Here is a 20,486-nt window from a genome sequence, read left to right as displayed (position 1 = left end):
ATCAGAAGCTGTGACACATGCAAACACTGACATCTAGAGCATGTTATATGAAGTTGCACTTTCTCAATACAGACGTGAGGCACACCCAAATAGAATTAGCCTAATGAGGCACATTAACAGCACAACAGGACATGTATTAGTTTTAACCATGAGTGCTTGATAAACAAATAATATGTTGATTTTCTCTTTAATCATTCAATCTAACTTATATCTGAGAGTTTATCCCAAATATATATGGTTGACAAATTACTAACATATCCCTGTATATATGTTAATAGACCAATGAGTGTCTTATATTCAAGTTTTTGTTGAAGCACCCTTTACTGAATGCACATTTATTCTGACCACAGCATCTCAATAACTGATATAGGCCTACTGACAAAACTGACATCAAATACAATCATGACAACTTTCTAAAAATCAATCATGACATTTTTGTATCCAAGTACTTTTCATAATGTATACTACCCCAGCTTCCCTGAGGCCCTACAGTCAGGGTACTGTACACAATATATCAAGCACTAATGAACAGATCTCCATCAAATGTGAAGGAAACACAAAGCAGCATATCCTACCAAAAATGGTGTGGCTCATTGTTAATGCATGCAACAAAAACAACAAATCAGACCACCCATGGACACAAACAAGCAGTGATGTGGATGTTACTTGTAAAATGTAGGCCAAATGAACTACTAATCAAATGCAAATCACCCTCCATCAAAGGTTCCTTCCAACAAATGTTATGACCTGTTTATGAGAGGTGAGTATTGAAAAGATCCCCTTAGTGTTGGTTCAGGCTTTGCACAGATGACTAGCTAGTTAGGACAAAGAATGGGTTGACTGAGGTTAGTAAACTGTGTGGACATTTTTCTGAGTGTTAAAGGTGGGGTAGGTACATTTGAGAAACCGGCTCGAGATCGCTAGAATTTGAAAATACACAACCGGAGAAAATCTGCCACTTCCTTATAGAGCCCCTCCTCCAACACACACATGACCAATGAGGGCACGAGATAAGTTTGTGCCCCGATGGAAGGCTGACAGGCCGGTAGGCCAGGTTGTACTTTTTACAGTATTACGGCTTCTACAGATGAATTTTTTTTATGGATTTTTTGTCAAAGCACTTAAGATATTCATTGCTATCGGGATGTTAAGAGCATTCAATGGAATATAACAAAAAGTGTATCTCGAGCCGGTTTCTGAAACTTACCTACCCCACCTTTAATGGTATCTGTTGGGATAGTGGTATAAAGCAACCAAGTACATTCACTAAAGTACTGTACTTGGGTACCATTTTGAGAGACTTGTACTTTACTACTTTGTAGTTTTACCGCAAATGGTGTAGGACTACTCCACTACATTTATTTTGTACCTTTAGTTACTCTGCAAATGTAGATTTCACTTAAATAAGACGTAAAGACACCTGGATTAACATTAAGCTACCCTGGAGTACATTCTGGTAGTTCTACTTTTACTGAAGTAGCCTACAAGAGCTGAGTAGGCCTACTAGCTTCTTCCACCTCTGCTGCTAAATAACTTTTAAGATGGACCCAAACTGGGCTGACGTTAGTCAAAAATCACTTTCCCTATCCCACAGTGAGGCATGCTACACTTTGCACAAAACTCAGGTGATGGGAAGAATACATGTAGTGTAACGTTGGACAACTTTTGGGTTACCTGTGGTTTGGTTCACGTCTTTTTTTCCACTTCCGGGAACTCCTTTAGTTGAATATTGGGAGTAGAAACCGTAGAACAGGAATCCAACTCCGGGAAAGGTTCAAAACGATGTTGAAATAGGTAAACGTAGAAACTGTGTTTTGATCCTGAATTTTGACTTGGAATTAATCACATAGTTAGCCAAGCAGTGACTGAAAAATTATCAGATTAATAAACTACTTATCATCATTAGTGTATGATAATCATGATCAGGTGGTAGTTGCAAGTTGTATCCACTAGATGTCGCTGCATAACGCAGTTTATCTTCACAAAATGACAATGAGGCAATAAGAGCGTTCAAAATCCACTTGGCATTATCTTGTTTTTTATTCAATTGAACATAACTGTTTGTCATATTGAAAATAATCCTTACTTACTTACAGCTGAAATCAGTTCTTTGATGATTACCAGTGAAGTGGCGTATTGTTGTTTATGTGTCCTGTAAGTAAGGCCTAAAATAACAGCATAGTCAACACAAATCAGCAACTAGTTTTTTGTAAACCCTTATAACCACTTTAGGCTCATGTTGTATGACGTTGTTTGTAAGTAAGTTGAGTAATACAAGTCCCTAATTGTTTTATTCTTGTAATTATATTGCTATGAATGCCTATAGAGAATACCTGAAAGTGTTTGATTGGAAAGGTGACGGTTAAACTGTACTGACATTTTTGTTCAAACAGAAAGGAAAGGAGAAAGCAGATGGCATACAGGGGGGGGGGGGACAGAGCTGTCGTTAACCTTGACACTTAATTGGAGATATTTAAGTAAAGTAACAATTAACGACATGATCAACTTTGGATTTGATTGTAATTACCAACACAATTTAATTCACGTAGCAAAATATGTGATTTGTACGCTTCCAACTACAAATATAAACACGGCACACCATTTCCTCTGAATATCATTTATTGTTCAATCTACACCAGTTGGTCCTTGGACAAACTGCCTCCGCTTATTTCATAGTTTGTAGGATACATTTATGACCAAAGAACACATTGCACACTGCTACAGATTGACAGAACTGCTGTATCGAATGTTAAGATATCTATTTACTGTCATGCTGATTGTTTTTATCAGTAGGAATGACTTACTGATGCTGTTACTGCTGCTAGTGTGGCTTCTGGCATAATAATGGCATCTATAAGTCCTGGTGAGTGGACGGCATTCCATAGTATCGTCCTTCTATGGTAGGAATTTGTACTGTAATTTACAGTTAGATGAAACTGGACCGTACATTGTCTGGCCGAGCTTAAAACAAATAGACAGACAGTGTAATATGTTAATACTTTGTAGAAAAATCATATGCATTGATACGCTCACCAATCCTCATAGCTCAATGTCTTACTTGTACCTATGTGTATAAGTTGTGCAATATTTGAAGATAGTAAACAGCTATGATCGTATAGAGATCTTAATGTATCTACAGCTTTGTATATCCTTTGGGTTATGAGGATTAGCATAGTCATCCTGTAACTAATAGTATTTCATGATTACGTTGTATATAAAAAAAGACCTCCGCAGAGCGACTTCTGTACATGTATGTGTTTTTGTTTTGTACATAGCTGTAACGGTTAGCTTTCATTTTCACATTGTCTCACTATGTCCTCACCATATTTCATGGCAACTCCTTGGTAGCTTCACTTTGGCAGTCAAATCCAGTGCTGTGGATGGAGGACCTAAGGCCTCCCTTGTCCAAACGTTTGACTCTCAGAGAGTCAAGTCATCGCAAGACCCGCTTTCCTGCCATGTCCTCAGACAGAGCAGTTTAGACAGTGCAGCATAGTTCCTTGTATAGTCTTTGATAGTTTGTTGTTGGTGCTTATGCAACCAAACCATTTTGTGCTAGTTTGTAGAACCCCCATTTTTCTGGCTGGTCTGTAAAAGGCCTTTTCACAGTTAAATCCCAAGCAGCAGTCTTGTTCAGGGGTGGGGTGAGAGGCTCCAGAGGCTCTGAAGGGCCAGTAGTGCTGGTCCATTCACTCCAGCCAGATGCTAGTCCAGTGGTTCCCGATGTTTCTCTTCTCTTACACTCAAAAGCTGTTCAAGCTCCTTCTCTTTTGTGCCATATTTGATTATTTTAAGCTGCAAATCATGCAAGACTCTCTGTAATCCTTATTATTAGGAAACACTGTGCTAGCCCAGATAGACCAGCCTTTTATGGCATGCAGCTAATACGGCTATTCCAGCTATAAAACTGGCTTTTGAAGTATATATTTTCTTGCAGCGTTATTAGACAAAGTACACTGTAATGAAAGCTGAAAAGACGATGTGGTTGTGATGGAAGCTTGTAATATGACACTGGTGAGCCATGTAATACATATGTATAATCAGGAGCATCTGATTTTAGCTGTATTAGCCACAGTTGCTAGCCTTTTGTGGTGTTAATGGCTGACTGGGGTAAAGGCCTGTATGCTGTTGCCCTGCAGGGCCCCGGAACTGTTCTTGACCTTTGACATCAGGATCATGAACCGTCTCTCAGGGAGAGGCTTCATCCAAAGGCTTTATTCAAAATGTGGATGCCAAGATGCAGGTCAATGAGAAAAGAAGAAAGAGTATCCAACCACGGTCTGCATTTACTTAAAGTAGTTAAGACGTACAAGGTTTTTATATGAACAGGCAAGTTGTCATTTTGTTGAACAAGTATTCTGTGGAGGATACTTTTTCATTCTTGGATTCACTTGCTCCTCCATTGGCCTCGCTTCTCAGCTTTCTCTCTCCCTCTCTCCCTGTCGTTCTCCAGCTCGTCTTTTTCCTTCACAGGCTGTTTTTGTCTGGCAACTCGGCTTCTGGACTGCGGGGAAAGTAGACGGTGGCTTTGTGCTCCTCGTAGCGGTCGATGTGCTTGAGGTGTACCACCATGTGCAGGGCATAGGCTAAGACGAGAAGCAGGATCAAGGATGTCACCAAGCCCATCAGGATGGCTGGTGTTAGGAAAGTGGCACAGTCACTGGCTGATGCAAACTTGTCTGACTGCACATTGAAGGCCTGGATCTGGAAGAGCACAATGATAAGGAGGGGGAAATGAGATTAGGGTAAAGTAAAGAGGACAACTGGGCTTACCATTTACAGGAACACTGGGCAATAGGACAGGTTGAGACAGCCTAGCAGATGGCTAAACAGACAGTGTACAGACAGATTGACAAACTGCCAAACAGACGGCAAACAGGATGACTGACAGCCAACACATAAGAAAATGGCTGGCAAACATACACATGTGTATACAGGCAGCAAACAGGGGAAAATACTAACAGTGAATTATAGTAATAACTAGACAAGTTAAACAAAGAAGGCTGAGCCTCTTGTGCGACAGTGTACCTGGAAATCAGTGAAAGTGATGTGCCAGTTAGCGGATGTGTCAGTGTGGGAGCTTGGCACTAGCAGGGTGTCATATTTGTGCAGGCTGCTGACGTGCTGACAATGGTAGGATGACGTGGCCGGAGCGTAGACCTCGCTGGCGTTGAACGTGGCCTCCTGGGTCCAGTTGTAGTGGATGTGAACGCTGTCCAGTGTGAACCAGTTTTGACCGGCTGCCTCGTAAAATGTGTTTGACATCTGAAGCCTGCCGTGAGAGACAATGCAGTTAGTTACATGCAAAGTCCACACATTAGAGAAATATATTACAACATTTGTACTGTTATATAGTAAAAATAGATCTAGTAAGCATGTTTCACCTGATTACTAGACCTCGCAAGTCCTCCACATCGCCAAACCTTAAGGAGAGCCTGCGGTAAAAGAAAACCACACACTTTAAATGTGATTTAACATAGTTGCTCAGAGGAATTCTCAACTGGTCACAGTAAATATTAAACACATTATTGTCTTCTCAAAACAGTAGTAACCCATTTCCTTAGATCATTTATTTTGTATTTCTGTGTCTAATATTAAGTCGAATCAAACCTATTCTGATGCCTTGGCTGTAGATAGCCTACGTAAGCTTTCTAAATATTTGACTAGCACACATACTGTATGTCCCTCCTGTCTTTTAATTACTAACTAACTAAACCAAATTCCTAGAAAACAAGGGTTGACTTACGTAGCTTTCTCCTTTGTGCAGATGGAGCCTTTAGTGTCCACGGGTGCGATGGTGTTGAACACCTTTTCAGTCAGGTCAATAAAGGTGTGATTCCTGTACCGAATTGCGAGGCGCTTTGCCTTGAACAGAATGCAGGACTTCCCATTGTAAGACACACTTAATGGGCCATAGGGCCCCATCAGAGACTGGAGCAGCTTCCTCTTACTAGTAGACATCCCCGGCTGATGCCAGTTAAAAGGCTGTGAAACATATGAAAAGAGGAATCAAGCACAGGAGAAATAAAGAAACTCAGTAAACTGGCTATCAAAGTGTGGGCAGCAGCAAGTGTACATTCCTTGACTGTCCTCTAGAGGGCGATCATATTTTGAGACATAAACTGTGACCCACTTCAGGGGCTGTTTGTGGCCTACAAAGGTGTGTGCCCTTAAGGTGTTTTGCTCATACTGTTCATGCTTTAATAGGAACATCACAAATACCCAAAACTACTTTTTGTGTACTTTTATCCAGCTGTTGAATGATTTTGTGTCATTCTGACCATGAAATGTTCAGTGCTCCCAACACTGAATTTTAAATGTGGATGGAGCAGTGTTGTCTATTTCCATTGGAACATTTGCATAATAGTGTGGTAGCTGTTAGACGGAATGAATCTCTTTGCTCAAAGGCCACATTTCACTGGAGGGCATTTGGGCTATTTCAGCATAAGACATTAAGTTGCAGTCAGTGGCTATGAAGGGATTTTTGCATTTGGGGGATGTTAACTGAGATGACAGCTAACATATTCAAAATGGTAGTATCAGGAATGTTGCTGCATGGAGTCATTTAATCGATATAATGTCTGGATGCAGTATACTTTCACTCTATTTTCAGTGCTCGCATGTGTGTGGGTAGCAAGGATACTTTACCTCTGGTTAATGTGAGACCAACAATATTCCCACATTCAAGGTCAAGCAGTGTGGCTGAGTGAATATGCTCTGTTTTGTTTGTGTGCATCCCAGTGTGTGTGTGTGCAGATAAAGATAAAAGGCTGATGGTGGAGATAGTGTGTGTGTGTGTGTGTGTGTGTGTGTGTGTGTGTGTGTGTGTGTGTGTGTGTGTGTGTGTGTGTGTGTGTGTGTGTGTGTGTGTGTGTGTGTGTGTGTGTGTGTGTGTGTGTGTGTGTGTGTGTGTGTGTGTGTGTGTGTGTGTGTGTGTGTGTGTGTGTGTGTGTGTGTGTGTGTGTGTGTGTGTGTGTGTGTGTGTGTGTGTGTGTGTGTGTGTGTGTGTGTGTGTGTGTGTGTGTGTGTGTGTGTGTGTGTGTGTGTGTGTGTGTGTGTGTGTGTACCTGCAGTATTCTCCTAAGTGGGTTTTCTTCTTCAGGCGTCAAAATAACATCTTCACTTTCTAAGCCGTACCCACCATCTTGACCTGAAAGCACAAACACACATTACTGCACCATGAAAGTTTATATCAGTACACACATTAAGCTGATTGCAATGCAGCAATGCAGATTGCAACATAATCATAAAAGTTCAGCCGATTTCACACAAGCCACACACACAAACACACAAACACACAGCCCCAGAGTGATCCTGCGTACACTCCGGTGCTCAGGCTCCTATCTATTTCTAGTTGCTTTGCGTCATCAGAGTGACTCATCAGCAGTTTATTTCACAGTTACAGTACTATTGTTCAGTGTTTACAAATACTGTTCATCTTGTTCCAGCAACATATGATTTGCAACCACATCATTTAAAGGAATGTCTCTATAATTTGTCTGCCTTTTTTGTTAAAGAGCCTAAATATAGCCAAACATCTGAATTGCTACTGAGGTGTATGGATCACACAAAAGCCACACTTCAAAATCTGTTTGTGTTACGATGTAGAAAAGATGTCTCCAGTATCTATCAAACGCATCAGCGTCAACATTAACATGGCAGGTTGGATTGAATCAGGCCTTGTGTCACACCAGATTTGTTACTTACTTGATGTGATTCTTGTTGCTTGATGGGGGTCCTCGTTGCTGTGGGAAATACAGAAGACAACATAAGGTCTTGGGATGACAAGATGCAGGAAAATGTTGAAGAGTTTTTATTAATAATATTAAAAAAAACTCTAGATATTATATATATGATGCTCCATAGTACACAGAATGCTTGTTCAGCATTTTCTCTTGGACAGGAAAGTTCATTGTCTACTGTCTACTGCAGCAAACAGCTTTGCAGGCCAGTCTATATAAAAAACACCTCCCAGAATATTTATGAATTCTATTATTAAAGTGAATGTTATAAATGTAATAAAGGATTATTCCCACTTGGACAAGTCATACATCATTAATGTACTTCTGGGCTGCTAACATACTGTTTGTTTTGGTTATACAGCATACAATGATTTATGGGTTTAAGTTGTCAAATACCAGACACCAAAATAAGATGTTTTGTGTATGTTTTTTTACAAAATGTCAATAGCCCCTAGCCCCGTGTATAATCATAGTAAGTATATTGATATATTGAATATGTATGATAGTGACCATATACATAGTAAATAAACAAACATTGAATGTGATTTTCAAACTTATCGAATTACTTATTTTGCAACATCTATTAAGGATTATTTTCCCATGGGAATGCACTCACAATACTTTGCAGACAGATATATCAGTCCACAAAGTCAGTCACATGTTTGCCCTCTGTCCTGCTCTGTCCAACTAACCCTGTGTAGCCTTGGACTTCTAGAAGGTAATCCTGATCCCTTTAACTGTCTAATCAAAGACGTAATAGGCCAGCAATGGGCTTACTTGTTGTAATGCCCTACTGACGACTATGTGGTCTTCCCTGGATCGTCCCGATCACCATGGCCGTCTTGCTAATCTCCACACAATAGCCTGTTATAGTTGACTTGTACAAGGTAAACCCTACAGTGCGTGTGACAGTCGCCAGGCACTACTTCAGTTTGTTTATCTGCTTTGGTCATGAATATTTCAGATCATTTTATGAATTGTAGCACAGCAATGTCTGTAAACACCTTCATCTGGGAGTGATGTTATCTTTAGTTGAATAGTAACTCTGTGATCTTGTAGGGAACGCCTTTTTAGTAGACACACACAATAGCAGGATGACCTAAATATTTATTAAACACTTAAAAGCAAGGCAAAGCTGAGACTACAAGGACTGTTCAATCTTTGTTTCTCTGAGCCAGACACTGCAAGAGCTTCTTCTTTTTTTTGAAAGGCCTTACAAATTAAATTGCTATTTAACTGCTCATAATGTACCAAAAACCTCCACTTCCACCCTCCAGAGTGCAGTCTTTGGGTTTTTGAGGGGAGAGTTACATTGATTCACAGTCAGTCTGGCTTTACTGTTGGTATTCGCAAGGAAACTACATCATCATCATCATCAGGATTGAGTTTATTTTAGGACTTTGTTTCATAATGGTAGCTTTGGAGGTAGGTATCTTATGATATACGTATATCGTTTTTTTATTTTTTTATTATGCTTTTCATGATTAAAATAATGAAGCTGTTCACGGCACTTGACATTTGGATAATTTGCTCAAGGGCTGGATTGTTGGCTCATTCATCAATGATACACACACAATACAAAATAAAAGATTAAGCACTCCTTTAGTCCACTATGACTTTTTTAAATTATGGGTCTAGGATAGGAAAGTGCAAAAAATATCAAAACAAGGTGAGCAGACGTGGGTTGCAGCAAACAGATGAAAAGTTATTATTGTGTCTGATAGCACTGAAAGTTACAGATTTAGGGTGGATTGCCAGACATATCAATTCCAGCAGCCTGAAGCTCTTATCTACCTTCTGGTGAGGTCTCCACCTGGGCAATATTGTGTAGTTTAGTGCCAGATGGATTAGGATTAGTGGTAAACACAGGCCAGGTCCACTAAAGCCCAAATGTGTAGAGACAAAGGCCCTGAACCTGATGAAGAGATTAAGGTATGATGTCAGACCCTATGGACAGTTCATGTGCTAATTAATACTGACTCAGAAATTGTGACACTGAACACCCGTCCAGTAAATTTGAACTTTGACGATGACCAGTGGAATCGAGCTAATGAGGCAGTGATAGGTCATTTAGTTAACTTGTAATTGGAATCTCCTCACATCTCCTCAACTTCTTCATTCAAGTTATTTTAGGCCTACATTCATTGAATGTATTTTGCCGGAATGATGGTTTCGTTGTATTGATAGATAATTCATTATGTTATCATCGATTGTAAATTGTGAAAAAAAAGCTTGCCAGTTTTTTTCTTTTCTTTTAAGTACCTTATTTTCTCGAATGAATTAATAAAGCAGAGCGTGAATCAGAAAAACGACGGTTTAACATTCTGCAGTAAGACAAGCTTATGGAATACAGCATGTACTGTAGATGCAGGCTACTCTTTTATTGTACAACATTTAGTTTAGCTTTGTTTCAAACAGCTTGTTGGGTTTTCTTAGCAATTCAAATTAAATTAATCTTCAGTCAAGTTAACAGATAACGCACGGCTGCATCATGATGCCGTTAGAAAGAGAGATAAGTAGGTAATCAGCAGGGAGGAACCATGCTGTCATTTCCATGCCTTTGACCTCATCATGATTGGCTAAATGATAGACTCCTTGGGAAGTGTGTGTGTTTGTGTGTCTACATTCCTATGAACTTGCTTATACGTGATGTCTGCATATATTACTTAATTAGTAACAATATGACAGTTTGCTAATATAGTCAATCTTTAAATATTTACATTTGCCCGGGTGAATGCTGGGTAAGCATGTTTGTATATGATGAGCTGCCAAAAGCAGTGTGCTTTTGGCAGTTGTAACTGAAACCTCAGTAGCGTTGTAGGTACTCGGACGCTGCTCACTTATCACCTGCACTGATATTTTAAACCTTACAATCTTATGATAAAACATAAAGGTTAAAAATCCCCCCAGACATCAACATTTTACATCTGATTTACATTTTTATGAATTCCGGTAAACACTCCGCAGCTACGGTTGGGAATTAACAACAGTTTGTGTCTTTGTAAACAAGCTGTATATGCACCTCAGCCAGCCCCCCCCCCCCCCCCCCCCCGCCTCAGCCCATCCTAAACACAAGTGAATAAGCACTCCTTCCTCTGCACCTATACCTCAGCTGGCTGAAAGGAGCCAGAGGAGTGTGTGTGAGCGCTAACTAAAGCCCAGCCGTTTGTTCCTGTGCCAGTTTCGCGAGGTCAGCAACCCAGGACTGCTGCGGCCCCATCATTGGCTCAGCCTGTCACACGGTGCCTGGGTGCTGAACAGGCCCTTTATATAATCAAAGCCATGCCAGAGCCACTCCTTAGCTCACCTCGCTCCCTCTGCATATAACCCTAAATACATGCGCAGGCAAGTCAATCATGCCTCCACATTGTTAGTCCACAAACAATAACATTCACTTAGATGTCGGAATGACCAATACTATATTAAGGGGATCCTCAGTCTATTATAAATACAGTTATTTTTAGATAAGTAATTGTCTAGCTTGTAAATATTAAAAGTAATGAGAATCATAATGCTACAGATGGAATGTCAATGTATTTTCACTGGATGTCCTCATTCAAGCTGGTAAATGGAAATCTGATAATCATCTTTCATCTGAGTCTCTCTGCTGTGTGCTGATGAGCACAGAGAAGGTGTGGTGCCTCTCCCCAAACTTGTAAACAAACCCTCTTTGTCTCCGATACCCCAGAGTGTTGAGCCGCTGCACTCATTGTATACCAGGTTGAGTCCATCCAAACCTCTACATCCTACTGCACCGGTATATTCCTGGGGTTTGATAGCTTGTTGTTAGTTTAATTGATCAGTAAATAATGTCTGTCGTTCATTAAAACAACACTAGCAGAACACAAAAGGTAATATTCAGCAATTGAATGTAGACCTTTAACCATAACATGTTAGTTTCTCAGGCTAGAACCATTGCCATTGTGTTTATCAATAGTGTATCAGACTACAGTGACATGTTCTTGTACTCATATTTCCTTATATTATGCCTACATGAAATGTTAAACGCAGCTCTGATAGTATTTCCCAATGTACCGGGTGAACTTTGTGAAATAATGGTGATCTCAGAGATAATGTTTTTTTCGGTTTACTTGTCAACTATATTCTAATTTAATTCATTAAAAAGTAAATAATGACTGGGGTGAACTATTGGGTCTTAGTCAGGATCCAATAATCAGGACCCAATAATAATCAGTACCCAATAATCAGGAAATTGTTTCTTAATCCTACATTGTACAAGTACAGGCCTATTGATAGGTTTATTAGCACGGATTAAGCTTTGGTAGTCCTAAAATGCCACTCACAGCTTTGCTTCCCCATTTTATTGTAGCTTTGATTGCAGCTCCAGATTTGACCCTGGGTCAAGAGGTGATTGTTTGTTGTTTTAATCTTCCTAATCCGAGATCAAGCGCCTCAGTGCTGGTGTGAAAAGTTACACATCATGACTTCAATCAAACAAGAAATTGCAAACATATTTCTACTCATGATTATTTGTCTTTTGTCACAATATAACCTTTTAATATATTACATATTAGCTGGTGGTCTTATAACCCTTTCATCTTTCCCTGAAAAGGGGATCACTCATTAATCTTTCACTGGGAATCCTATATTTGTCTTCTAAGCCGTGCCTATATTTGGGTCAGTTTTTAAGTGTTTAACAGTTTCAAGTTAAACGTATTAACCTGTTGACCATACAATGCAAAGGATAAACCTTTAAAACTGCAAACAAATACTCGAAACGTTGACACTGTTTGACTACGTAATGCTGAGTAGATCAATAAAATAAAAAAGTGTGTGTGTGTGTGCCTTGCATATTTTACTTGTTTCCTATAATATTGACTATATACTTCACTGTGTTTTTAATTCTTGAATTTCATGACTATGTTGGAGCTTGTGAACAACTTAACATGGTATGATGCACATTTATTTGGCTGGTCTAATTGTCCTGACCCCATTCAGTCGCTGTAAACGCGTCAGTGGCCATTCTTTTTTTATCTGGCAGTGTGAACAATATAATGTAATTTGAGTGTGTTGTAACAGGCTCTAGCAATTCGGGTCATATCTAATGGACTTGTGTAATTGTTTACTGGGCTTTCTAAACTGGTTTCATTGGAAATTGAAGAGGGATTCTATTGTTATTGAAATGTGTGATTTGTGTATATATACAACTTTTTTACATCAATAATGTGCACGTTCATGCTAATCATTACAACATTTATGACCAGTTTTGTTTCATATCCATTTTATTATTCCCACTAGAGCAGAAAAAAAAGCCTACAACAGCATCAATCTTTTTTTTTTAATAATGCAAACATTTATAATTAACAGCTGCAAAAATCTAATTTTGTAGTAGTTTCCCTCTTATTCTTTTTTGCCTGCACTGTTGATAGTCTCGGCCCAGATGATTAAAGAGGTAATCTCCAAAATTAGAATTCAGTCTTTGCACACCTTACAGAACCATAGTTAGATTATCAGCGGAGATATCGTGTAGTTGGATTGTTTTACAAGTATTAATACATTGGAGATTATTAAAGTTTTAAGACAAATGAACAGTCAAATTATTAATGACCTTTTTTAACTACATGTATTGTTGCTTTAAATAAGGGCACGTATACTCAAAAGACATCCCTTTTTCGAAAAGGTACTGCTTACAAACTTTTCTAGCAGGTATTTTAAAGATGGTGATTGATTTAAGGTATATCTAACACAGAGTGGCATCTAGGAAGTATTTTTAATAACTTTTCCAAGCTTTTGGCTATTAATCATAGTCCAGTTCAATATTTCTCATGTCCGTAACCAATATTTTCTCTTTACTTCCTGTCCCCCCACTATTGACAATAGAAACTTCTAACTCACTGTACCTTTCCGTCTGCATTTCAAACCAATGGTATGCACCCTACAAGGTCTCTGAAATGAAAGGCTGCTCTTATATAACAACATCTTGGAGTGTGTCGGAGCTGAGAAAGGAGCTGTGGCCGGTTGTTCCAACTGTTACGTTCAAGACTAACGTACAAAGTTTGATTCTATGAACAGGCTTGAAATCTCAGGGGAAATTAATGTAGCCGCTCTCAGTCGGAAGAGACTGCGGTGAAAAGTTAAGATAGGGATCTGTCGGGGTTTCACAAACACCAGATTGAGCTGGAAAGACAGCAATCCCATGAGACGTTGTATATTGAATTCTAAATCCAAGTTATCTGTGCCCTACACTCACAAACATGTGTAAAGATCAGAGTGTTTGTGCAATGAATAAAAACATGGCGGTAATAATCTTTTGTTCTCTGAAGTCTATCCTGAAAGGTGCAACAAGGCAAGTCATGAACAAGATGAAACGGCAGCATCTTATGGCTTTGAGGCAGTTGCGCTGTAGAGGATTGTGTGATCCATGATGCATGGCATAGTTTCAAGAGCTTTACATGGTTTTGGCACAGATACATTGCCTAGATGTCTCTATAAGCAGTCAGGAACTGCTGCTAGCAAAGGCCCGGGGACTCAGTCCTGTGACACTGCTGTGATTGCCCCCAGGTTTGAGTTCTGAATCTTTTATTCAGATTTGACCTGCAGGACTGCATGTGCATTATGCAGACATGGCCAGCTAGAATTCCCTTCTCAACTCTTCCTCTCCCTCTCTCTCTCCCTCGATGACTGCATCAGTAAACAGACCCCAACAGACCATCCCTGATGCATCCTCTCCCCCATGTCCCATCCTTGTTTACCTTCCCTCTGTACTGCTCCCCCTTTTCCCTCCTCTCTCCTTCCCTCTCTCCTGCAGACCCACTTCCCCAGCGTTATTTAGCTCCCGTTCTGCCAGACCAACACTACTGTACAGAGACAACAGCCCCATCCGTGATCGATGAGCAGCGTCTGATGCAGTCCGCAACACTGAGACAAACAAAGCCTTGCAGCTCAGCTCTCTCTGAAACACCAACACTGCCTGCATTCACCCTAACTACACCAAAGGGGCTATTAGAGACGGGAAAAGGGAGGCAAAAGAGGTAAAGAAAGACCCCAAGAGAACACATCTGCATCCCAGCATCCCCGCATGCATCTCTACATACCCCTCCCCCCCCCCCCCACCCCTACACCCCTCCTCTGTTCACAGCCATAGAGAGGATGGACTTACCTTCTGTCCAGGATTTCAGGCACTTCGTCGTAGGTGAGTCCCGGCTCCATCCCTTCGTCCGTGAAGGACAGCCCAGGCCGGCTGAGAGCAGACAGCAAGGCGAGGGAGCAGAGGAGGAATGCGTGTGCAGCCATTGAGACAATAAAAGGAGACTGCCGCTGGTTGAGCTCCGCTTCATAATCTGCTCTCCTAGCAGTGCCTGAATCCCAGCTCCTGTGACTGGCAGCCACCCCGGCCAATCAGCAGTAAACAGAGCCGATCGGCTTGCGTCACAGTCCCCTCACTGCACCCTCCCTCCCTCCTCCTCTCCTATGCTCTCCCTCCTACCTTCTCTGTCATCCTCCCTCTGCCTCTCACACTCTGCTCACCCTCCCACATCTACTCCTGTGCTCTCTATCTTCCCTTTCTCTCTTTTATGCACACATAGCCGCAGGCAAGTCCTATGTATAGACAGCATCTCCTTCTTTTTCATAGCACATCTCATCATACCTATGCTCCCAACAACAAAACACACTCATACACATGTAGACACACATACTTATACATTCATGTTGGCACACAAAGACACTCACAGACACACATACACACCTCTGTGGAAAATCACCTGGGCATGTCAAGGTCAGATAGTGCAGGAGGATATGAGGATGTTGACATGGCTTTAGGTGGCCACACCAAAAAAACAGAGCGATGACTGCATGACCTAGATCTCCAGTGCGCTGCCACAAAAGCAGAATTAATTCACTTGATCTATGTGTTGTTGTGAGCACTGAGAGGGCCCGCGGCTGAGGAAATTGTCCACTGAGGCTGCAAATATGGATGACAGGAGCAGCTGAGCAGCCGTGTGATGAGACGGGAATGAGGGTCCAACCCTGATGACCCTGACGGCTGATCCAGTTTCCTCCTCATTTTTAAGCCCCCAATGCGTGTGATGCCTCGGGATCTTGATACATCCTCTCATATCTTTTATTTCCATATCCGATGATATGATGATTTTCAGAGCAGAAAATTAAGAGTGGTTATATAACTAAATGTTGTGACCTACTATCATGGCAGAATTTTGCATTGATGCGCGACAATGATTCACACTAAAAGAGTGACTGATAGAGAAACTTATTTTAAGCTCCTATACTACTTATAGGCATTTATGTGTCATAGTCACAACACACTGGATGACTATGACACATAAAACGCCATTATCTGATTGTTCCAATATGTATTTAAAGTTAGATATTTAGCTAATATTAAGCTACTTTAATACCAAAGACACAACGGCCTATTTTGTGTTGCCCTTTATTTCAGCGTGACATCATTATTTTAATTAAAAACTGTGTGTGCATACTAGACGTTGGGTAAAGTTTAGTAGATGTTAACAATGATGTCGCAGCAATAAGCTATTAGAATAATAACACCCTGTGGGGCAGGGGCACTTCAGTGGATATTGTACTGTCAAATTATACACTAACAACTTGGGGAAAAGGAAGGAGAACCCTTAAACACAACTTATTTTGAGAAAATTATTTAGGAATTGACTACTTGAAAGAACAGTATAATGTAATACTTCTCCTAGATCCTTCTGCTAGATTTGTATCTCTTGTTTCTTCACTATTTGTGACAGTTAATGTGTAACGGATGTGCCGCACTTGTATGAGCTTCCATGGGTAATGGTCTGTGGGACTATATCATTCTGTTTGCATGTGTTTGTGGGAGTGTAATGCTGAGCGTGAGAGGTTGAACGTGTCTCGTAGGCCATACAGTAACAGGAGGTGACTAAAGGCTGTCTCAGCCCTCTGCGTCTGCTTGCCACCGTCACTCCATCAGGCCAGTGTGTCAGTCTCCTGGAGTGAAAGTGCAAACTAGGCTGTCCCTGCTGCCATTACAGAGTGACAGCATTACAAAACGTCCCGCAGAAAAACTTCCAGGTGTGACGAATTTAGAGGATGATATTATGCCATGATGTCTTATAACATTAGATCCAACATTACATATAGACTTCTATCCATAATGGGTGTTTTTTATAGATAGTGTCTCAATATATTGTTGTTGATATGGTACTATACATTTTTTTATACACAGTTGGTCATTTTAAGTTGAGTTTACTCTTATTTATTTAAGAAGGGACATTAATCAACATGAGCACTTCATGTTAATGTGCCAGATGTAGTCATAGAGGCTAACTTTCATCTGCAAATAAAAGTTGGGTTGATAAATAATCATACAATAAGCTGCTGTGATAGACTATCTTGAACTTTAACCGTCAGGCAGGGATTTTTCCCAGAGTTCAGATTTTCACTTAGGATCTTACACAATTTACAAAAAGTTCCACACTCTCACCAACATGTAGCAGGCTGATGGACAACAAACACTGTTTCACAGGTGCAGCTAATTCCAGCAGCAGCACCTTTCTCTAATGATATACACTGCTTTCCCACCTGGCATATACTATGGCCTCTACCAGCACCATTACACAGGGAAGGGCACATTCCCACAATACATTCAATCAATATATTAATGTAACCTTACTCATATTCCCATAAAATACAAAGGAATATTGCCTAATACAGAATACAAACTTAAGATATGCCAAACCAAAGCCAGTTTAACAAACAAACCCCTTCTACCCCCTCGCTTCCTTGACTACTTGGTTCAGTCTAACGAGGTCATTGGCATCAGCTGGAGTCGTGTGGCTGCATTCTCAGGTGTGCACTCCATGAAAACACCCTTAAAGAGCGATTGATTAGTAAGAGATGCGAAAATAAAAGCACAATATAACAAACATGGACATCCTGTATTTGACTGTTTTGTTATTTTTACATAATTAGAGTGCCAGTGTGGGTGTTTTTCTTCACCTTTGTGTGGGTGATGCGCACCAGCTATCACAGGCAGGGCCGCCTTAATGCACGGGCTGACCTGGGCTGAAGCCCAGGGGCCTACGGAGATCAGGGGCCTATCATGAGCCAATAAAAAAGTTTTTTAAAAAAATGTAATTTAAAAAAAAAAAAGTTTTTTATTCGGATGTTTTTAAAAAAACATTTAAATAAACAAATTCTTGGCTTTCAGAATATGAAACTTTTATTTCCAAAATCACACGATAAATAAATTTTTGAAGCTTGTAAAGGGAAGATGACAGCTCTCACTCGCCACTCACTCCCCCTCCCTCCAGCTGACATTATGAATGTAAGGCGTATAGTAATAACACGGCAGGGTCCGTTACAGTTTGTTTTCATCTGGTTTCAAATAAACAAAGTCTTGGCTTTCAGAATATTAAAATTGTTTCGGCAAATTCAGATGATAAATACAACGTTGAAGCTTGTAACGGCATAATTACAAGCGGAGAACGGAGTAACTTGACGTCACAGCAGGCATAACAACAACCTGTGTTTCTCGTGAGTGTTTTCCCCGGGAAACAAACACAATACACACAAACGCAAAAATACACAAACACACACACGTACACACACACGCTCGCGAGCTTCCCCCAGACCAGTAATCCAAACGAAAATATCTTCCCTCCGTAGTATTTTGATAATTTGCTCCGCTAATCAATCAGATCGATGGATTCCAGAGATGACTCCGAAACAGTCAGTGGGCACCACTTCACAGCCAATCAGAATGAGAATATGTTTCACATGTGACTTATTCAAATTGCGAGTGATTGAGTGACAGATGAAGGTTGTTTAGGAGAAAAAGTTTGAGAAGAAAAAGTTTGAGAGTGGCGCTCGGGAAAGGAAATTGTTGAGGGAAAAGGAGTTTCGAGACAAGCAGCTATTACAAAAAATGCCGAAGCTTACAGGTTATTTTAAACCTGTAGGCCAGGATCAGGAGGAAGGACAGATGATTCTGTCCGAGCAGTAGCGGTGCCGGCCGCGGGGCCTCGGAGCCCAGTAGGCCGTCTGGTTCTGATAGCGATGGAGTAGCGGGAGAGGAAAAACAGACAGGAGGGACATTATCTGTTGGAGGAGATGGAGAGGACGACGAGGACTTGCTACGTGGAGGGGAGCCAACGGCAACCGGACAAATACATGAGGGAGGCCCGATACGTCACTCACCTGGAGGAGAGGACCAGGCGCGCGTAGAGCAGAGTGGAGAAGTGCGATCACAGAGCCTGCCGAGCCTATAAATGACTTTCATTTGTTGTTTAAATAGGGGGCCCGAGGGCCTGATGGCAGGTTAAGGCGGGCCTGATCACAGGCAAACAAAATATCTGTAAAACTGTTAATATCAAGTATAAAAGACCAGCAGTGCCAACAGTGTACTACCTTCCGGAAGCTTGTAGTACTTGCATTGGGATTGATTGTAAAGTGCTCTTTTGTCCACAGTTTTGTGTTTTACTCTGTATCCATGACTCATGGAGCTTTTTAGATTATGAAACAGATCGAACGTAGAGAGCTGGAGGTTAGTGTCTATTTATAGGTATGATCTCATATGCAACTTTTTAATCCTGCTCTTTATGCCCACATGCTGTTTGACACAGGGGCCCGCAATATACAGGGTGATGTAACAGGTTAGTGCAGTTTTCTATGTGTTGATGATAAGTATATGAACTCTAATCTACCAACAAGCCTGACTATGATCTCTGCTAAAGCTGTGGAGGCATTCATCAAAATAGTAACATCTGTATTCGTGAAGAGCGTATCATTGAGTGTTGTGGGAGGATAAGTGCATCACTCTGTGTATTTATAATGTAGTGTGTATTTAAGTGTGTGTAATCCCACGTCGCATAAATAGATTCAGTAACAAAATATGGGGAGAAACACATTTTTTGATTATGTGTTTTTATTGGTATACATATTTGCTTTCTGTCACAACACTGTCCATCATAAATCACTGCTTTGGTTGCCTTTTGTATGACCTTGCTCATTACACAAGCACACACACACACACACACACACACACACACACACACACACACACACACACACACACTTTCGTCTTCAAGACAAGGTCAGTAAATAAGGCAACTTAAAGGTGGGGTAGGTACGTTTCAGAAACCGGCTCGAGATACACTTTTTGTTATATTCCATGGAATGCTCTTAACATCCCGATAGGAATGAATATCTTAAGTGCTTTGACAAAAAATCCATAAAAAAAATTACTTACTCAAACTTACCTACCCCACCTTTAAGATGACGACAAGTATCATTGCATGATGCAAATCATAAGTAATGTGGTGTATTAACCACGTCTCATTTGCCATGAATACTAAAACATCCCATCAGACGGTTCTCTGTAATTACACTTCTCAAACATGTGTCTAATGAGGGAATGACCTTGTGATCAAATGAACTCTTTAAAAAAAAACGTGTAATGAACTCCCAATGCTCTTTACTGAACTTGCATATAACTACACAGTATAGATTTCCAACACTTATGCGAAAACAATCTTTATAAAAACTAGCCAATTTATTAAATATAGAACAATCTCCAGATAAGCACGCAGTATGCTGATTATTCTGCTGAGATAACATTACGTCCTTAAAAGCTTTCAGTGTGTCGCTGCTTCATGTCATACAGGCATTGTCCCAGGCAATATGAAACATGGAGAATATATTATCTATTGATATGCAACTAAACTATTATGTATATAAAGCTTACAAATCAGGCCTTATCTCTCATTGTATTGGTTT

The 20,486-nt window shown here is 40.5% G+C and overlaps 1 protein-coding gene across 1 annotated transcript; it reads right to left on the bottom strand.

The window, feature by feature from the left end:
• Window positions 1–2,585: 2,585 nt before the first annotated feature.
• Window positions 2,586–15,084, bottom strand: atp6ap1lb (ATPase H+ transporting accessory protein 1 like b). Its single transcript, XM_034086320.2, has 7 exons — window positions 14,863–15,084; window positions 7,708–7,745; window positions 7,068–7,150; window positions 5,747–5,985; window positions 5,385–5,435; window positions 5,029–5,272; window positions 2,586–4,704 (listed from the first exon to the last, which is right to left on the bottom strand). The coding sequence occupies exons 1-7, from the start codon at window positions 14,994–14,996 to the stop codon at window positions 4,468–4,470; spliced, it is 1,026 nt and encodes a 341-aa protein (XP_033942211.1). The 5' UTR covers window positions 14,997–15,084; the 3' UTR covers window positions 2,586–4,467.
• Between the last annotated feature and the right edge of the window lie 5,402 nt (window positions 15,085–20,486).

Source organism: Pseudochaenichthys georgianus, chromosome 7 (genome assembly GCF_902827115.2).
Source record: "Pseudochaenichthys georgianus chromosome 7, fPseGeo1.2, whole genome shotgun sequence".
Lineage (NCBI taxonomy): Eukaryota > Metazoa > Chordata > Actinopteri > Perciformes > Channichthyidae > Pseudochaenichthys > Pseudochaenichthys georgianus.
The sequence above is the reverse complement of the archived record's forward strand: the minus strand, read 5'-3'. Positions and strand labels throughout refer to the sequence as shown.